The sequence below is a fragment of the Anticarsia gemmatalis genome, chromosome 17 (genome assembly GCF_050436995.1).
Source record: "Anticarsia gemmatalis isolate Benzon Research Colony breed Stoneville strain chromosome 17, ilAntGemm2 primary, whole genome shotgun sequence".
NCBI lineage: Eukaryota > Metazoa > Arthropoda > Insecta > Lepidoptera > Erebidae > Anticarsia > Anticarsia gemmatalis.
Genome location: NC_134761.1, coordinates 7989111 through 8009204, shown reverse-complemented (window position 1 = coordinate 8009204; position 20094 = coordinate 7989111). Strand labels below are relative to the sequence as shown.

Below are 20094 nucleotides of genomic sequence, written 5' to 3'. Positions count from 1 at the left end.
AACTTTCGATTGTACCAAATATAGGAAATATCACTACATTTTTACATTCAAGCTTTCATTTGTCAACGTGTACACATATGTACTAGTGCCCAGCAATGTATCTCTTCATATTACATTGATTTCAATATGGTTTTCACTCTGCCCAATCAAATCCAAATCATCTGTACGGTTTATTGCACAAAAATACGCTTTTATGCGTCATGAAAAGCCAAAACGTGTTACTTGTTTTGCGTCATGGGTTTTTATGTGATAAATAATAACTTTTTGATGTGGGCGATGGGCCATCGGCTTTATGTCACATTAAAATCATGATCGTAAAGCACGCCTCTGATTCCGATAATAGATTGGACTACACGGTAAATGTTATAATGGAACTTTTTTATACTGTAGGTAGTTTGTTTTTGTATTGAAATTGCTGTTAAAAAGGTTTGTGCTAAAGGATAAAGCTAACTACGTATAAGTATAGTTGGTTCAATGTCATTAACGCTCTAAAACTGTTTTATGAAGAAAGTCTACTGTCATCCATGCTAATATTATAAATGCGAAAGTAAGTCTGTCTATCTGTCTGTCTGCTACTCAATCACGCCTAAACTACTGAACCAATTTGCATGAAATTTGGTATGGAGATATTTTGATACACGAGAAAGGACATAGGCTACTTTTTACCCCGGGAAAATGACGCATTTCCATGGGAAAATTCAGGTGGCGGACGAAGTTGCGGCTAAAAGCTAGTTTGTTATAAAGTTAATATTCGATTAAACATTTGTCTCGCATCTCACCAGATGTTAAGTGATGATGACGAGGACGTATGCCTATGCATTTAGTTCTCTTTTGCTATTCACTTTTACAGTGGAATAAGTAGATAGGCAGACCTACTCCCATGGAGGTAAAAGCAACAAGCAGGGAACATAATAATCAACGTTCTTTACCCCCGGTTTCTGAGTACATTTGTACATTTGAGTACATTCAATAGTGGTTTTTTTATATGAGTTTAAACGCTATTGAATAGATAAACTACCGCTAAATGTACCTCGGAAAACGAGGGTTAGTCTTTCTTGATATTATTATATAGCTCTTCAAGACAATTTTTGGTTCATCCACGTTAATTCATCATCATAATTTAAAGTAAGATTTCTTATAATTTACACCGTTTGAGTAAGATTTACTGTTGTTCCAATTAAACTGTTCATTTCGACTCAACAACTCAAAATAACAAAGGTAACTTTGAAAATATTCTCTTAAAGATATTTTAAAAGAAAAACTCTCTAAGGTCAATTAAAATCTTCAGTGAGTAAGCAAAAAGGTTTGCTTTTCTACCAAATTAATTTCAGGATAGTTGCTGTAAAGTAGCAGACAGTTTGCCCCGAAGGTTTTGATTCTAAGTATCTATTACTTTTTTATTCTATGAAATATTTAAGTATCTGTTAAGTTTATACTAATAATTTATTACATTTTTATGGATAAATAGATCTGAAGGCAGTGTTTTGATCTCGCAATACTTTTACATATCCAAAGCCGATATGGATCCTCATTTTTTAAAATTGAAGATACAGAAGTAAGAAACGATATTTTATTTCAAAGAGAGCGAAAGTTAAATCTATTATATTACAGTTTTTAGCAGTACTTTGAAATTTTACGCATTACAACAGAATTTCAAAAGAGACTTTTATAGTCTAATAACTTAAAACAGTGTACATACTTGTGTGCAAGGTTGGCGTGGACGATAACAAGATTCGGGCATAACAATGACCCAGAGGCTTATGCAACTGGCTTAATACAGCTATCTTTTGTTAAAAACAACCGCATCGAAAATTAACTACACTAAAGAAATCGTTAATGGCAAGGCTCTCTATAACCTAACCTAAAGCCTCTAAAACCTTCTTCTTCTATGATGTGGTTAGTAGTCAACCTAGTGTCAAAGTTGTTCAAGCCGCTCTAAGGCCTTTGACGAGGCTTAACGACTGCTATCTTAATAGGCCACACCCGGGACCGACTTTTTACGTACCCTCCGAACACCCAGTTCAAATACCACTATGCGGTCACCCATCTATGGAATGACCGCGCCGAGGTTTTGCTTAACTCACAGATCGTTTACTGACCGGTGAGCGCAACTGGCTATGGGCGCTTCTACTGTGACGTCGGAATACATGCTCCATATTGCTCCTATCGACCTCAAGCTCCACTATCTATTGTGACACACAACAACGTCACGGCTTATATACCTACTGCTCTAGGTATACGGTACCAGCTCTGTAGATTAATCTAATTTCCTCTCAGTCCGGCCTGTCCGTGCATAATAGCGATGTATGGGACAACATGCTTGTGTTTGCATTGTAAAATGTCGTATGGTGTTTGCTGGTTAGATGAAAGTCTTTTGTAGTGGATGTGGCGGTTAGTACCTTTCGGTAATTGTTTGGAAATCAAAAAAAAAGAAAGATGTTTGATTAGTTTGGTGCTTTATTCACGTGAGCTGGATGATTTTATATAAAACAATTGCTCTTTAAGCTCTTAAACTATTAGAAAGATTTTATGTAGCTACCTTTTAGATAAGGAATGCTTAAAATAGTAATTAGGTACAAAACAAATAAGTATTAATGTTCTCGCAACTATTCCATTGTTATATGAAGATAGTTTACCGACCGTCAAATTCATAGCGAAAATTATTGAAAAGGGTAAAACCGAACCGCAGTTCAACCCTGAAATATATTCATCGCATCGAACCTCGCATTACGTTACCCATCAAACAAAAAGAATCCATTCCAACTTCGTATAAAGTTAAACTAAACTTCAGTTAGAAAAGAACTTTGTTGAAAGTATTTTCAATGCACATTTTATATGCCCATTTGTGGGTACAGTCACGAGCGAATATAATACAACTAACTTTCTCATGGCCTCTACTTATGCACCAAATTTTTACCTATCTCATTGCCATTTTCTATTCTCCTTCAAGTTTAGTTGACAAAGCGTAGCAGTCAGATAAAGTATAAGTATATGTTTTTGACATTGACTCATGGCCAAATCCCTCCCGTGGTTGGGAGGCGATCCTTGCTCAGCAGGTTGATAGTAACAAAAAACTATGAATTATGTATGAAACTACGAATACAACTTTAGCCATAATTATTGTTGCATAAATGATCGAAAAGTATACAATTAAAATCAACAAACCTCCATCATTTGTCTGCTGCGTTATTGAAAGAGAGATTATACGTGACAGTTTATACATTTTTGCTTGCAACAGTCCCCAATCCCTGTTTTAAACCTCGATTTAACCGCCCTCCAGTTGAAACCCTTTGAAATGGGTATGGTTTAGTCAGTATATGTTTAGCACAAACGAATACCGAAAGCTTTAATTAGGATATTTCGAGCTCAAAGCACTGATAGTCAATACTATTTGTGGCAATTACGTGAAAATAGTGATTACGTGTTTGTATTAAATAGTGATTTTGGACGGCTAATTAGAGTAAATATTTTTAGATGTGTTGTTAGATTTATATATCATCATTATTGGCCTGTGCCGATCTAAGTCTCGTTTAGGCTTTCGAAAATAATTTGGAACCTACAGAGGTTTGGTATATACTGTTACGAACTTACATTTTACTATTTCAAATTCCTTTGTTCGAACTTGACATCATAAATATTTTTTTTTTTTTACTTTTCAATTTTAATTTTAATTATAATAAAATTACAATGACATATTTCAGATTTTTTTTTTAGTTTCGTACCTACTTATTTGCATATTCTATATTCAATATACTTATCATTTCAAGTCATTGCGCTTAGTGGTAACTATATTGTATTATACACAAAAATATAATCCTACCTTTATAAGTATATACTTCATAGTAATAAAAACCTATACCTATATCAAGAAGTCAAGTGGAAGTTTTCATTAGAAACAAGAGTGAGTTATATTTAGCTCGTTAATTGGCTAGGCTCGGTTTGTACTCGGCCGCGGTGTATTTCGCCTTGGGTTGCACTCCTACACTTATCTCGGCTTGCAGACTCCTTTGAGACTAGTATGAATTAGTATCTGTGGATTTGTGAGCCTGAAAATAACTTGGTAATGCTTGAATTGAAGTTTAAAACACGCTCCAATGTTTTTTACAGTAATTTCTGCAATTATTCTTTGTAATTATTATGCAATTCTAAGTATAGTATCTTGGTTTCTACATCCCCCTATGAGAAAGGAGCGTGATATTATGTATGTATATTACATACTGTTATGTGAACCTCAATTATATACATGAAAGTGACTTTGTTTGTTTGTCCTTCAGAATATTAACCTTCAAGTAATAAAACTGTAAATAATGAAAAAAGTTGTTTTAGCTCAAGTCCGCGATTTAAGGGTATCATTTATATTAAACCTGAAAATGGGATTTGACTCGTCAATCACTTTTTGCCGTCCATAATCAGTATTTTTATTTTACATATATTATTGTCTATGGCACTTCGTATAGAATGTTAATGAAAACCATCACGAATCATTAATTATTACCATTTCAAATAACTTTTACATTATAGCATTTCCAAACAAAAGTTGTGTGTTAGTTTAATGCCTCAGTGTTAACCAACAGGCTTTGTAACTTGAAGTAAACAAACGTTTATTAATAAACTAAACAGTGAACTTCACAGTTGTTGGTTACAATTAATTTCAGCTTAAAAATAAGTTTGTTCTGAAAGTTATTCTATTTGCATTAAATTCGCTCGGGTCAAGTTTTTAGCCACATAACTACTGTTAGTGACTATTTTATCTATATAAGGTTTACAAATAGAAATTTATGCTCAAGTGTCGTGACCATGACGTTTTGAAAACATACCCAATAGTGCCACGATAACGAGATTTTAAAATGTGTGGTTTTGTATTTTTGACTATCATAATATTAGATCTATACTTCTATGCTACTTCCATACTTAATATTATAAATGCGAAAGTAACTCTGTCTGTCTGTCTGTCTGCTACTCAATCACGCCTAAACTACTGAACCAATTTGTATGAAATTTGGTATGGAGATATTTTGATACCCGAGAAAGGACATAGGCTACTTTTTACCCCGGGAAAATGACGCATTTCCCGGGAAAATTCAGGTGGCGAACATTGTCGCGAATAATCAATATTACAATGACATTTAATTAACAAAATTCCGTTGTCATGGCAACTGTTTTAATGGCGGATGTGCACTAGCGCGACTTTGTTATAATAAGAGATATAAATAATTTTGATAATATTTTTAGTGACAAAAAAAGCATTTTTTATTTCATCACGCTACGACCAATAGGAGCAGAGTAACAGTAAAAAGTTTTATAAAACGAGGAAAATTCTGACTCATTCTCTTTTATGTGACGCAAGCGAAGTTGCGCGGGTCAGCTAGTATATTATAAATGCAAAAGTTTGGATATATGAATCAATGTTTGTTACTCAAAACAAATGAAACTATTTTCAATAAATCTAGTACATAGATAGCTTATAACATACATAAACACATAAGATACTTTATACCCCGGGAAACCTTTTTACGCGGACTCAGTCGAGGACTTAACTAGTTATATACGCAAAATATCATCTTCTGCGTAATTCGCACTCCGTAGCAGCTCAATTATGAAATAAAATTACACCTAGCAACAGCATATCCATCCTACACATCGATTGTGTACACAATATTAGTGGTTCGTCAACCTTAGCTTATAATCTGTGTTCGTGAAACAAATCCGTTGAGCAGAGTACACATACGTGAGGAAATTAAGCCCAACCTTCTACACGGACGGACTGCGAGTCGCTTGATTAATTTGTAACATTGTACCTATTATTATATGTATGATTGTGATTGAATTTCGTGTGTTCTTGACCTTATTTAGGGCTGGTGGATTGTTATGTTATTCATCTTATACAAATATTGTGTGGGTAAATAACAACGTGCAATTGTTACTGTGGAAAACCTCAAACTTCTATATTTGACGTAGATTGTCTTTCCGATGTAGATCATATAGATAATTTTATGGCGCTAGAAAATGTTACGTCTTTGTACGAAAAAGATAAATATGATAACCTTATTACTTTTACGGTGTTTTTCAGTGTGTTTCCAATAAAATGATTAATACTTGTGTAATTAAGACTTTTGTCGCCCAATTTCCTCTACAAAAATGACGTATGGATTTTAAAAAGGTAGACATACTAAAGATATAAAAGTTGTGTAGGACGAGTAAATCCGATTGTCTTTCTTCTTACCACCAAAACATAATAAAATACTCCGTAATCTAGGCAAAAAGTCCCATGACTCTAACTTAAGAAACTAGGTTAAAATCGTTCAGATCTATAAATAGCCCACAAGCCACTCAGTCCTCAAGCCACGTAGCAAATATCGAGTTAGACCACAACAACAAAAACTTATTAGTTACCTAAATTGTCCTCCATTTATTTGTCAAAGTTACCTTTAAGGGTTACCTCAAATATAAATGTTTAATAATGATTTATTTTCCTTAGTTTTATTTCATTTTCACCGTTGGGAGTTTAAAGTGTGAGTGTAATTTATGAGCTCTGTTGAGGTTTCTCTTTGGCATAAAAATTATGTAAATTTTATTTTGAAAAGGTTATTTATATGAGAAAATAACCTTTGCAATTTTAAAATTGTTTGATCAAAGCAAAAATTGTATATTGAAATCATCTCATCTGGTTTCTGCCTGCCCCTCGTATGAATGTATCTTCATCTTTGTATTTTTTGGCATTTTTTCTCTGTATCTTTAGCAACTATTTACGCGAAAAATAGAAAGTGATATTGCTATCGTCACTTGGGTTTTTGGGCATCCCTGTGCGAGTCTTCCTAACTTTCTGTCATAATAACGACTTCTTTATATCTTTTAAAGGTTGACTTTGAAGCTTAGGACTATTTATGTCATTATTTGTACAACTTTTTTCTGTTATATTGTTATACAAGTTTATTTTCGAATAAATTATTTCGAAATTTATTTCTGGCCATCAATACAGTTAAATTCAAATATTTGTTCACCATCATAACAAAAATACCTATTTATTGTCCAGAAATGTTTATAAACAGAAAAAAATAACGCTTTTCTCCCATGAAGGTAGTCAGATACCAAAGAAAGCCACCAGCTTCCTATTCCTACAAACAACCTTCTTTGCTTCATTCAAATTCATACACATACATACACATGGATGAATGTCCAAAATCTATTTCCATTTATGTTGCAGCCCGTTGTAGCTAGCTTTCCAATTCCGGAGTGCTATAAGTTTTCTCTTAGTCTGCAATATCCTTCCCGTTTTGGGAATCAGAGCATACATACATGCTATGGCATAATATCTTATCTTAAACTTTCAAACAACAAATATATTTTGTACAGCACTTTGCAGAGGTCTCAACAATTAGTGTTAGTATCTATCTACCTCTATAAAACCAGGCATAAGTTTATGTCCATTCTCGTTTTCCCTCTAGAAATACCCTTGCATTTCCCAGCTATTCATAGCTAATATATCAATGTTCGCAAGTCAGCTCGGGGTCAGCTGAAGTCAGCTCCCCGTTTAATTTGTCGTGCCTCATTAGGTGTTTAAACGAAGCGATTGCCTTCTGACCTGCCTTCTAACGGGGGATACTGTACGGTTAAATTGCTTGTCAAAACTTTAACTTCACTGATTGAGGTGATATGGAAAACGTGTAGCAAGCAAATTGATCGATCGACACGGTTTCGGCGAAGGTACACGTAATGATTTGGGAAAATTGATAATTGTTTCAAGGAAATTTTGACGGAACCTAATATTTGAGATTTTGTTAAATATTATTTATGTAGGAATTGTACCTAGAAAAAGGCGTGATATTATGTGTACGTATGTGTTGTTTTTTAAACTTTTTATTAGCGATTCTAGCTTATTCACGCTTCTTTAAGGTCGCCCTCTATTAAATGGGTGCGGTACGTGTGCTTTAAGAACCTTTGCCTACCCTTCTGGCATACTAGGCGTGATGTTAAGTTTTAAAAAAATCTAGCTTTACTGTAAAAATACTCATAAAATAAAGAAATCATTCAAATTATGTCCAAACAAAATTATATGTACTTTGGTTAATGTAACAATAAATATTTTTATAATTAAGCTTGTCCAAGATAAGTAAACAAAAGGAAATAAAGAATAATATTTGTATTGTTTTGTTTCATTAACAAGTAATTTTACCTTATTTAAGAAAAACCTAATAACTGCGAATTTAATTCGCCTCGAGGGTCCTGTACTTTACGATGTATTATTACGTCTTATAAAGTATAATTGTATTCATTAAAATTTTCTTGAAATAATTTCGATTGCACATTTTAACTATCAAGACGTTTTTGGAATGCTCCTGACTCATTAGTTGTTGTCTGATGTTAGCTTCTTCATATATATATAATATACATATTTAAATATGCTCATACTTTACCATTACAAAACATTTTTTTTGCTTTTACCACTTTAATCGCAAGAAAATCGCTCTTAAACATTTAAAATCAAAACAATACGCAACATTGACAATATTTAAAGCACATACAAACAAATCACCGCCATCACACATCAATACCACACAAAATAAGTCCACCATTACAAAGCTACGTCACATCCGGTTACACATTTGCTCTTACACTTCCGGGAAACAGGGTCCACACGACCCCTACAAGATTAATTAACAAAATATCGTTTACTAGCTGACCCGCGCAACTTCGCTTGCGTCACCTAAGAGAATGAGTCAAATTTTTCCCCGTTTTTGTAACATTTTTCGTTGCTACTCCGCTCCTAATGACCGTAGCGTGATGTCATATAGCCTTCCTCGATAAATGGGCTACCTAACACTGAAAGATTTTTTTAAATCGGACCAGTTCCTGAGATTAGCGCGTTCAAACAAACAAACAAACTCTTCAGCTTTATAATATTAGTATAGACTAGCTGACCTGCGCAACTTCGCTTGCGTCACATAAAAGAGAATAGGTCAAATTTTTCCCCGTTTTTGTAACATTTTTTACTGGTACTCTGGTCCTACTGGTCGTAGCGTGATGATATATAGCCTATAACCTTCCTCGATAAATGGGCTATCTAACACTGAAAGAATTTTTCAAATCGGACCAGTAATTTCTGAGATTAGCGCGTTCAAACAAACAAACAAACAAACAAACAAACTCTTCAGCTTTATAATATTAGTATAGATATTATTCACTCGTTCCTCGAAATATATTGGGGACTTTTAAAGGACTTTTGTTTTAAAGGATCAATGGGCTGTTTGTTTACGTGACGTCAGTGCCATTTTCATGATAAAGTGTTGGGATTTTCCTGTTTTTCGGTTTAGTTGGTATTAGGAGACATTGACGTCATAGTTATCACGGTTTTTGCTTATTATTTGGTATTTTGCGTCAGTTTTCCTTTAATTTATTTGAAAGTAGTTTTTTGTACATAACAGCGAAATATCATTATGTAGGTGTTAATCAATTAAAGAGGAATTGAATAGAGTAGACTGACAAATAAGGCAATCTGAAATCATTTCAAAAGTTAAAACACTTCTGCCTCACATTTTCTATGTACGTATGTATTTTAAGCCTATAATATTAATTTAACAAAGCGTAAAGCATTATTAATTTTAGTAACTTTAATGCATATTATCAAGATATTTTTAAAATTTTGAAAAAGTAGAAAGCAACATTATCTTCATCTAGTAAAAAACCTATAAATCAACGAACAAGCTTTTCAAACAACGCCTTAAATTTTCATCATCAGAAAAGAAAACATAATAAAGTTCGGCACACACGTGCGACAGATAAAGATAAGGCATAACCTGCACTCACCAACATTGCCGAATACTAAAAGGTGTTAAGTGACTATAACAATGATTCATATACGATCTTTCGTGAATATGAAATGGAAATGTGTTAAAGTTAGAAGGGTTCATGATGTTGTAGGACTTTGAATGTGGTGAAAACTTTTTATTTTATTATGATTTTAGAAAACGATTTTGTTACTTGAACAACTTTGACATCATGCTGACCACTAACTATACAATAAAACATTTAAGCAATTTTGTAGGGTTATATAGATCATGCAAATATAATAAGAAATAGATGTATTTTAAATTGCAATTACACAGTAAATGATCATGGATCCATGATCATTTACTGTGTAATTGCAATTGGCCAGCGTGGTGAACTCAAGGCTTAGCACCACCCTCATTTAGGGAGAAGACCTTTGCCCAGCAGTGGGACATTAGCGAGTCAGATTTATTGTATATTTAATTATTTATTGTATGTATCACGAAAATCACTCATAATACCAGATAAAATAAGTAAACACCTCCAATTTGTCAAGTTATACTTAAGCCTTTAATCCCATGTTTCGAAGTACAACAAAATCAGCGACAAAATCTTTTAAGCTTCAAAATACGTTGAGCCAATCTCTCAAGAGATTCTCAACCGTTCAACGAGATACCTAATAACATCAGTTTAAAAAGTAATTTAATTAAAGTATTTAAGTCCACACGATAGATGTACAACGGATCGGTACTCTGTCAAGCTCACAATTTCCAAGGAAAGTTTGCAAACTTTGCAAATTTGCAACGTATCTAAAACGGCGCAAACTTTTTAAGTAACCTTCAAAGTCGATATAAAAGGTATGCTTACTAATATTATAAATGTGGATGTTGGTCTTACTAGTAAAAAGTTAAAGAACTATACGTGTCTAGCCGTGTGTTAGGTAGAGAAATACTTATAAGAAAAATACATTTTCATGTTTTGAGCAATACGTAAATATGGCAAAGTGCAAATAAATATCTGCCGTAACAAAGAAAGACACAAATCGTTCTTCCACAAAAAAAATACACACGCTTTAGTGTTTAACTTTGGTGTAGTAACAACTTAAATATATTTCCGTATCACTGTCATGATTAATTTGCTAAATCGATTGTGATGTAATTAGACAATATTACACTATCACGTTAACAGAGTATTTTCCATTATTTTAATCAACCTCAAAAGTGCAGGTATATGTAAAAACTCGAGTGGAGCCGCAGCTATCAGTTAGTCGCGAATATGTTTGATTTTCCACAAAAATAAGGTACAGTTTTCGGAAGCCCGAAAAATTGTACGGATCCAAGTTATATAAAAAGATACACCAGAGAACGAGGTACACGGATTCCTGCGAGCTCTTAAAGAAATCTTTCTTAATATATTAAAGCGAATCATATTTTTCTTTCTTACTTCGCGGTATAGTACGCCGCATATTAATTTTGTTATCCCGTATTCAACAATGTATCCGACGAATATTACTTTGGGCATTGTTGAGGTACCTTTAATTTCAAGGAAACTTTCATCTTTGAATTATGTAATTGTGTATTTGCATGTAATGTAGAGGTACGAATTCGAGCATTGTTTCTTTTAATGAACCTTGAAATATTAGAGACGCTATAACACTTATTTTAGTACCACGAAAGATACTGAGAGAGTAGGAGCAATATCAGGTGTTAAAAAGAAACCTCTTAGCGAAATTCTGACATACTTTACGTTTCAAAAATCTTGCATTTGACCGCCATAGCTCTTATGTAGTTAAGTAAAGAGAGTTTTAGAGCTAGTAGTGAGACTTACAGATAAGTGTTGTGTAACCTACCAGTTAAGTACAGGTGACAGGCAAATGCATAAAAACTGCTGTCGTCCACATGATAAGCTATCTGGCAGTTAACCATCAGTCAATCTAGCCTAGGTATCTGGGACTTATCCATCAGTAGTGAAACTGGCCCAGTTAGAGTTGCTAAGTATTAATATGGTAAGGTAACTCCTGCCCTATTTTCCTAGTCATAAACGTCACTACATACGTTTTATACTCTTCACCCGACATCTACGTACTCAAGGATGCAGAATATATTTTATTTCCACCCTCAATATTATATCTATTACATTTCAAATGGAACAGTTTAGAATTACATTACGTTGTTAGTTTTATTCGGTGAGGAAAATATTAAGTTTTATAACATTTGATGGGGTATAAAAGTTTCGTATGCAATTCTAATGTTGTATTTATTTGCAATAAAACATGCAATTTTGCTTATTAAATTGTTGTTTAATATAAGATGTAAAATAATAGAAATTGCATCGTTAGAAGTATCTACTTCAAAAAATAATATGATGACTTTTTCGCGTTACCGTTTTACCGTAGTATCTTATTAAAGTCAAACAACTTAATAGAAAGTCTTATATGCAAGGTCCGCAGCTAGCGGTAGTATACACAATTCAGAATTTAGAACACCAATAACCTACAGGTTTATGGATCTGACTGTGTAATGATTTTTTATAATAATTGATTTTGGAAGTACCCAAAATCAATCATTTTAAAAAGTTGCACCTTGCATGGCTATCTACTAAGTTAAAGCTAAGACTATAGTATTACTTTGAGTAAAAATCTCTGTTATAAAGAACTATGTTGCTAAAACATTCAAACAAGAAACAAGAAAAATCCCTTAATGTATTTATTAAATTGTTGTGTTTACATACCTTTTCTTGACGACAGCAACGAGAATAATGTGCTGAGTGTTCTTCGTTCCGCGTATCGCCCTGAAACAAACGTAATTACATATTATTTACGAGTTTGATGCTTGTTATAAAATATTTTTTAACAGTACAAGGTAATGGAGGTGCCTTTTGTATATTATTTGATTCTGTAGTGAATTAAACAACTGCTAAAAATGTCAGACCTCCTGTTTTAGCGGTTGCTCTTGCTTGCTTTTTATAACAGTCCAGTTTTCTCATATAGAGCTGAGCTTTGAATTGGAAGATCACTTTATTCGACGATAAAGCCGTTCTGACGAATCTTTAATCTGTCCCTAATAAATAAAAAAGTAAGTTTCTAAGTTTTATAAATATACAAAGAAAAATTACCTGTATGATTATCAGAAACAAAACTTTCGGACCACAATTTTTACAGGCGTTCACCCGTCTCATAAAAGTAATGTGATGACGACCATTTATACATCGCAATATATCAAACCCTTCTATAAGAAAAATGTACAATCCTACACTTTACCTGTCCTCTACATTATATTATAGTGATGTTAAATCATATGGAAATCTTATAGTTAAGTGACATCAGTCGCGAGAACTGTAGACGTCTTCTGAGCTCATCGTGGTGGATCTAATGTGCTTTGTACATTTCAATATTAAACGGTGATATGGAGTTATGGATAGAAGGAAAACGTGTTATCTATGTCAGTTTTTTTGTATGAAATATGCTTTGGGAAAGGCTTGATATATGATAGTTTGGGTCTGATTATCATTTGATTGCGAAACAATGATTTTTGTAGTATTTGTAATTCAATCTTCTCAATTCAAGATTTATTCACTAGATACTTCTTTATTTACATTAAGTTAAGTATTGTACGAAGATACGCGTAGAGTTAGTTGTATGAGATCTAGTCACGTAAAATGTTTTGAAATAGGGTCAAATATCTTTTTTTTGTCTCCATATAAATAACTCTTTTAGAATAGCACCGTCATGGGAGAATAAAGAATCGTAGAGCACTTTTAATTTCACTTTGTATATCATTCTTTCAAACTCTCGACTTTGTAACAAGTAACATCGATTTTCAAAAGCCCATAGAAGATTCCGTACTTTTCTAATAAACGTTAACGATAGCACACAATTAATATTGTCACATAGTAACATACAAACATACATAATGTGGCACGTGTTCACCTGTGCGTAAACACATTGTTGCCCTCAGAAATTTCATAATTACCCACCAAGAGCGCGGACCGCCAACTCAAAGGGCTACATAGTTAATGAAGTTTTTAGTTATCACAGAACATATTCGCTTTCCTTCGTATTTTGATGGTTGGAAGGTGGTTCCTCCAGTTTTGTTGAAAGTGCTTTTTGTTTGAATTAAAGAAAGTTTTAGTTTGAAGAAGTATCGTGTTTTGGTAACATTCAGATACATGTTAAATGAAAAATTCATTAGTAAATGTTACGTTAACTTCAACCATAAAAATAATCTTTATTTTTTTACCGTTACCCGAAAGGTGACAGAGAGATGATGAGAGAAGTATAAGGTGTATGAGTTCATGCATGCCTTGCCTGTTCTTAGGTGTGAACCGCTTTTTACCAACTTCAAAAAGGAGGAGGTAGTATGTTCGATTTTTTTTTAATATATTTGTTTTTAAAGCGTATACATTAGTCTTAACATTGCTACTGAGAATATTCCAACGGAATTTTGGAAAACATCGTTTTCTGAATCAGCTGCTTACTCCATAGGAACATTAACTTGACATAATTAATGAAAGTTTCCTTATTTCAAACAATATTTAGCGTAATTAATTAACGTCAGTAACAAATACCGTGAGCTCTGTCAGTCGTGAAATCTTAAAGTTTGTTTAAATTAATTTGCTATAGTAGTTGAAGGCAAACAGTCGGCCATTTCATTAGGTAAGGCTCAAAGGTTGTAGTGTCATTGTTCGTGAAAAATTCAGTACTTGAGGCTTTATTGGACTCCGATTTGTATGTGTTACAGTTCTTTGTTTTTCATAGATTAATTAAGAATTTATAGGCTTTTACAGGTTGCTAATAGAATTTTGAATAAATTGAATTTGAATTTGAATTACATTGACATAAAACAGTTAAAAACTACAGGCCATACTTTTAACATAACAATTAGTATTTACTTTTTACCTATCGTTATATTTAAACTTATTTTTCAAACTAGCTAACAAACTTTTCGCGCAATGCTAGATTAAAACAAGGTATAAATCCCACAGCAAGGTTATACTTTATCTTTTAAAATATTATACTTTTCTGTTCTTTAATAATACTGCTTACGTATATCTTAAGAATCTTATTAAATGATCCAATATATTTAATCAAGGTTTTAAATATATTAATATCGTTACAAAATGAAAACTATTTCTTAATATAAATTCAAAAAGAACAACGAGAATATCTTGAATAATAAACTTTGTAGTTCGTATAAAGTGCAATAGTAATTAGTTTATTCGTGAACGGATTTTAATTAAAACTTCTTTCAACTTAACTCATGATCTTCACTAGATAATATTAGTTTCATTAAAACTTTCCATATTACTTTGTGTCTCATATTGCAAGTGCTTTGATCTTTTACTTTATGAGTAAATACTTGAAGATTATTATCAAACCGCGGGGATTTGTGCAGATTGAAATTCAACGAAAAATTTCGTGAAAGGAGCTTAAATCAAAGATGAAGATTACAAATAAAGTCATTTTGTGCTTTAAATTGTATATTTTTGAAGTAACAGTAAGAGCCGAGTATGTGAGTGAGTATTAAAAAAAATATTTGACAAGTTTTTTTAAGCCGTTTGTTGTTTGCCTTGTGTAAAAATTTTAAAGTAACTAATGAAATAAACACGCATAATTTCAATTATATCAGCAACTTACAATTAGAATCGTGTGAAAAGCTATCTAAATTTTCTTTCAGCTTTTTAAACAAATAATCATCATCAAATATAATTATTCAGTCTTTCAAAGACAATAATGTAATCCTATAACAAAATGGCGACGTCAATCAGTAACAAGAACATGACACTTAAATATGGCTGCCGTTAAGTATTTGAAATTCGAACGAGCAGCCAGTATTGTCAGCATAAAGACGAGACTCAATTGAACTGTTATTGCTGCGAGGTTATGGTTGCAAATGTCAATTAAATACCAAAGTAGCTTTTAGCTGAAATATTTATGCATGCTATTTGTAAAAAAGATACTTTGTCTTTAGCACTCTTTAATAAAAAAAACTAAAAAATACTAAACAGCTTTAAGAGAAGACTTAGTTATCAAGAGAAACAACCAACGACTGAACAGATTGTGAAGAAATTTACATTTTCATTTTTTCACAAGGCGCTATCACAAGCTTTTCAAGTTCAAGTCATGAGTAAAAGCTAGTTATCAAAAAATCATCTCGTTCAGTTTAGAGAGTTATTAATAGTTAGACTAAATGGCTGTATCAAAAAAGAAATTACCTATGTTTACATAATGAGTTTAAAACTGCATCAATACATTACACATTTAACGTTTATTTCAAAGACAAAACATAAAAGGGCAACACGAATTGAAAATTTGAAAGAGAAAAATAACGGATAAACTCAAAGCGGCCATTTAGAAAGCAAACAAAATGTCCGTTAATAACACATCTGTATTAACACCTTTTAGAACAGTTTATAAAGTAAATTGATTAGCGGAATCAATGCTCAAGCAATAAGTCAAACAAGTTGGTCCTTTGAGTAAAGTTTCTATGAGCGGCCCCTGACCGACTGTTCAAACTTAAGTTGTGCAATTTCAACGGATTTTCATTAATAACTTGTCTTGTTTGGTGTTAACTAATAGACGCTTTTGAAATGACTCTATACGTAGTTTTTGTATGAATAGTGCTGATAAAATTCTATACATTTACCTCTGAGTGTTTTACATGAAATTGCGTTGATGTCAAATGACTTTAATATCATGATCGGAGCCTTAATTCTTCCAAATCATTAAAAGCAAATTATAAACTTAATAAAACTAGTAATATTAAGGAGTTTTAAAGGTTTTCAGAGATATCAAAAGCCTATCAAAACCTAGATAAACTATCATTAAGTTTCACCCAGCTAATTAAAAGATAAATAGAAATTATGACTATGAAGTCCATATTTTGATCAACTTTAAAGTTTTAGAATGTTTAACGTACCTATATACGTTCTAGCTTGTAAAAAAATATTAATGAAAAGTGTTAACTGTTGTTGATCTAAAAAAACCAAAACAGTTTTACTATAAAATTATCTTAAACATACAATTTACGGTCTCGATCAATTACATACGAAATTTCTAAAATGCCATCAAATAATAGTCTGACCAAACTCACAGTCGAAGTTATTTACTCATTGTACGATAGACCCTTTAATATAGTGGCGAGGACAATTTGAATAGCGCAGTCGTGTGGGCCCCGACCGTATGCGCGATTGACCCATACATTCTTACCATTCCTAACGTAAGCACATTCTATTCAAGCGATAAACTAAATTAAATTATACTGCATATTTGTACAGAGTTATGTCAATCGAAAGTGAGTTGTTTTAGCACTCAATGAAGTTAAAATAGTTTAAAAAATAGATTGAATTGATAATGATTCGTAAATTCTGCTGTGGTTTTTTGAGAGGTTTGCGGAGTAATAGAAGTTTTTTACTGTTAAACTGAAAGAGTTAAGCTATCTATCATAAAATAAAACGATGAAAAAGATTGCTATGTTAATTTCACATATTATTTTTATAAACAGGTCAAGTGTACTTGTACCCAGCGGTCCTGTATGACAAGATGTATGGATGTGAATGAAGCAAGGGAAGTTTGTAAGGATCATTCAAGTGGCGTTCTTTGGTCTTTGCTTATCCCTATAGGAAATATGCATGAATTTATATTTGTAGTTATTCCTATAAAATTTTGAAAAACGTAACATTTTGCATTTAAAGAAGGTTTATATGTATTTGTTATTTGTCTACTCCTTTCCTCATGCAGATTTAACTATGAAACGTAATTATATCTCTATACGGTAGCGCTTACTGCGGGATATTACTGAAAAACCACTAACAGCGTAATTCTAAAAGGCTTTCAGTGTTTCCACATTTCCTTACATAGCAGTGCGGTACATACGGCGGGTGAACAACGGCAAATGTGTGAAAACCGTACAGGAACTATTTTTTAAAGCCGTAGGCTCGAGCTTACATTATGAGGTAAAACAAATGCATTTGTTTTCAACACGTCCGAGTTTTGCACGTCTTCATAATTGTGACGAAGTATAATAGGGAGTAACGCATAAGAGAAAAAGATTTCGCTTTGCAACTATTTAAACTAATTGTTAAACAAACTAAAGCGTAACCAGTTCGAGGATAATTATCAACAAATCTTTGTTGTTTATTTAGATCAGTTGCCTCTTTCAGGTATAATTTAAAATTAACAAGTATTTGTTTGTAATCTTCATTTAACTAGTTATTACACAAAATGTGTACTTCAATAAACAGATAGTAGCCACTCCCGCGGCATTATTGCAAACGAATCATAAATAGATTTATTTCGATTCGTTGCACATACCGAATGAATTCTGCAACTTATACAACTAACGTGTTAAATTTCAACACGAATAAATATCATACGCTTGTAAAATTTTACGACGCCATTTGTCGTTGTAAAATCAATCTAAATTCCACAGGGGTAAGACACAAATTGCTTTGAGCAATTATATTGCAGTTAAGGGATACCATTGGGTTATCAATTTCAATATTTTACAATAGATGGTTCTTTGCTCAAATTGAAAATAATACAGGCCGTGATCTGAATTTCATTATGGAGTACATGCTCAAAATACTTATTGATATTATTATAGAAAATTATTAACCGTCAAGAGAGGTGGATGAATTTTGAATTCAATTGGCAATTTTTAAGAGTGACTTTATGCCCTCTATCTCATTTACATTTTTCAATACATTACGCAGTGATTGGCATAAAAGAGATTTCTAATTACAAGGTGCTGTTGCGATAATCAAATCAAGTTTCTTAGAGATGAAACATTAATAGTATTCTTATTATACAGTATAAAGTGGGACGACATGGGCTTATAAAAATAAGTATAAAAATTAAAGTTACTTGTATCTGAAAAATAAAATGTCTGTAAACCTGAATTTCACAGTCAAACTATAAAAAATAAAGTAATACAGACAGGTGGCATAGTTTTCAGGCGCCAAACCGCCTCGCATGTCGCGATGTGGTCGCATGCATTTGAATAGGTTCACCCAACCAGATGGCGTGCGGCTTTTGTTATAATCGAAAAAAGAGTTTGTGTGCCTTCAGGTTTTTCCAGCCAGTATGTAAGTATTATTACAATGCGACACTGTTTATTATAGACGAATTTTTCTTCGTTAGATTTTGTTTGAGAAAAAATTATGTCGTTATTGACAGATTCGCTTATGTCTGTCAAATTCATTTTCCGAATAATAAGTTATTTGGTGACGGCATAGAATAAGAGTATGGATATAAAGTAAGATATGTAATTCATAGTTTACGGAAAATACTTTGTACTATAATTTATTTCACAAATTTCGATTAATATATATCGTAATAAAAATCATTAAAATTTATTTGTGCTGAACTCTTTGACTGACGCTTTACCAGATTTATTTGTCTCATGCTCTGATCGGGTATTTTATTCAAAAGATAAAAAACAGCCAGTGAGGAAAAGCTTTTTCATATATTTTAAACCGGTACTCTTCTGTTCGTAAAAGGCTTTCTGTTTGAAGTCCCAAATTCCTGGAGAGTAAGCAAATATTCAGCGAGATTCAGGCAAATAAATAATAAAAGATCTAGAGAAGAATGATGAAAAAATTCACTTATGTGACGCTGAAGGTATTTGCAATGTGCGTAAATATTTAAAAGGTATTCAGAAAGTGTCACTAACTGTCGGCATTAATTTTTCACATCAACAGCTGTGCTAAAAGGTTTTTTCACTTTATCCTAGCGGAGGGTAAAAGCGGTGAGAAATACGCTTTGAAAATAACGTCCAGTTGCGTTCGTTTTAGGTCCTTCGACGATTCACCCGCCAGGCCGACGACCCGGTCACGAAATGGACGCTTTGACATGATAAGTTTATAAAAAAACTCTTTTGGAAACCCTTTAAAGGTACACAGTTGAATAAATTTGTAGTATTTGGGATTTCAGCCTTCAACGTTCCATAAAAGGAATGTTTTCACAGATAACTCAATTAAGCATATTAATTTTATTAGTAACTGATTGTTTTTGTAGTGTAGTGTAGAATTGATACGTAGCTTCATTTAAAAATAATTAAGGTATACTTAAGCTTAATAAAATATATATAACTTATTAGTTAAGGCGTTAGGCGTTAAGTTCACCACACAGGCAAGTGCGAATCGGGCAAAGGTTCAAGCTATACTGATAGCTAAATGTTTCAACTCCCTGCCGTTTAATATATTTACTTATTTATTTATTTATCTAGGTTCGCTAGTATTTATAACATTTGACTTCTACATCAGACACATAGAAGTCGATGTAAAAAGTATTTTCCACTCTATTAAACGTGCGTAACATGTCAAATAGAA

General features: G+C 32.6%; 1 protein-coding gene across 8 annotated transcripts in view; it reads right to left on the bottom strand.

The window, feature by feature from the left end:
- The window catches only part of Pde8 (phosphodiesterase 8), a 233333-nt gene that overhangs the window by 30815 nt on the left and 182424 nt on the right, over nucleotides 1–20094 (bottom strand). For all 8 annotated transcript variants that reach the window (XM_076124910.1, XM_076124911.1, XM_076124916.1 and 5 more), the window contains one exon: nucleotides 12496–12555. In XM_076124910.1, coding sequence (XP_075981025.1) covers nucleotides 12496–12555 — 60 coding nt within the window. The remainder of the gene's footprint in view (nucleotides 1–12495; nucleotides 12556–20094) is intronic.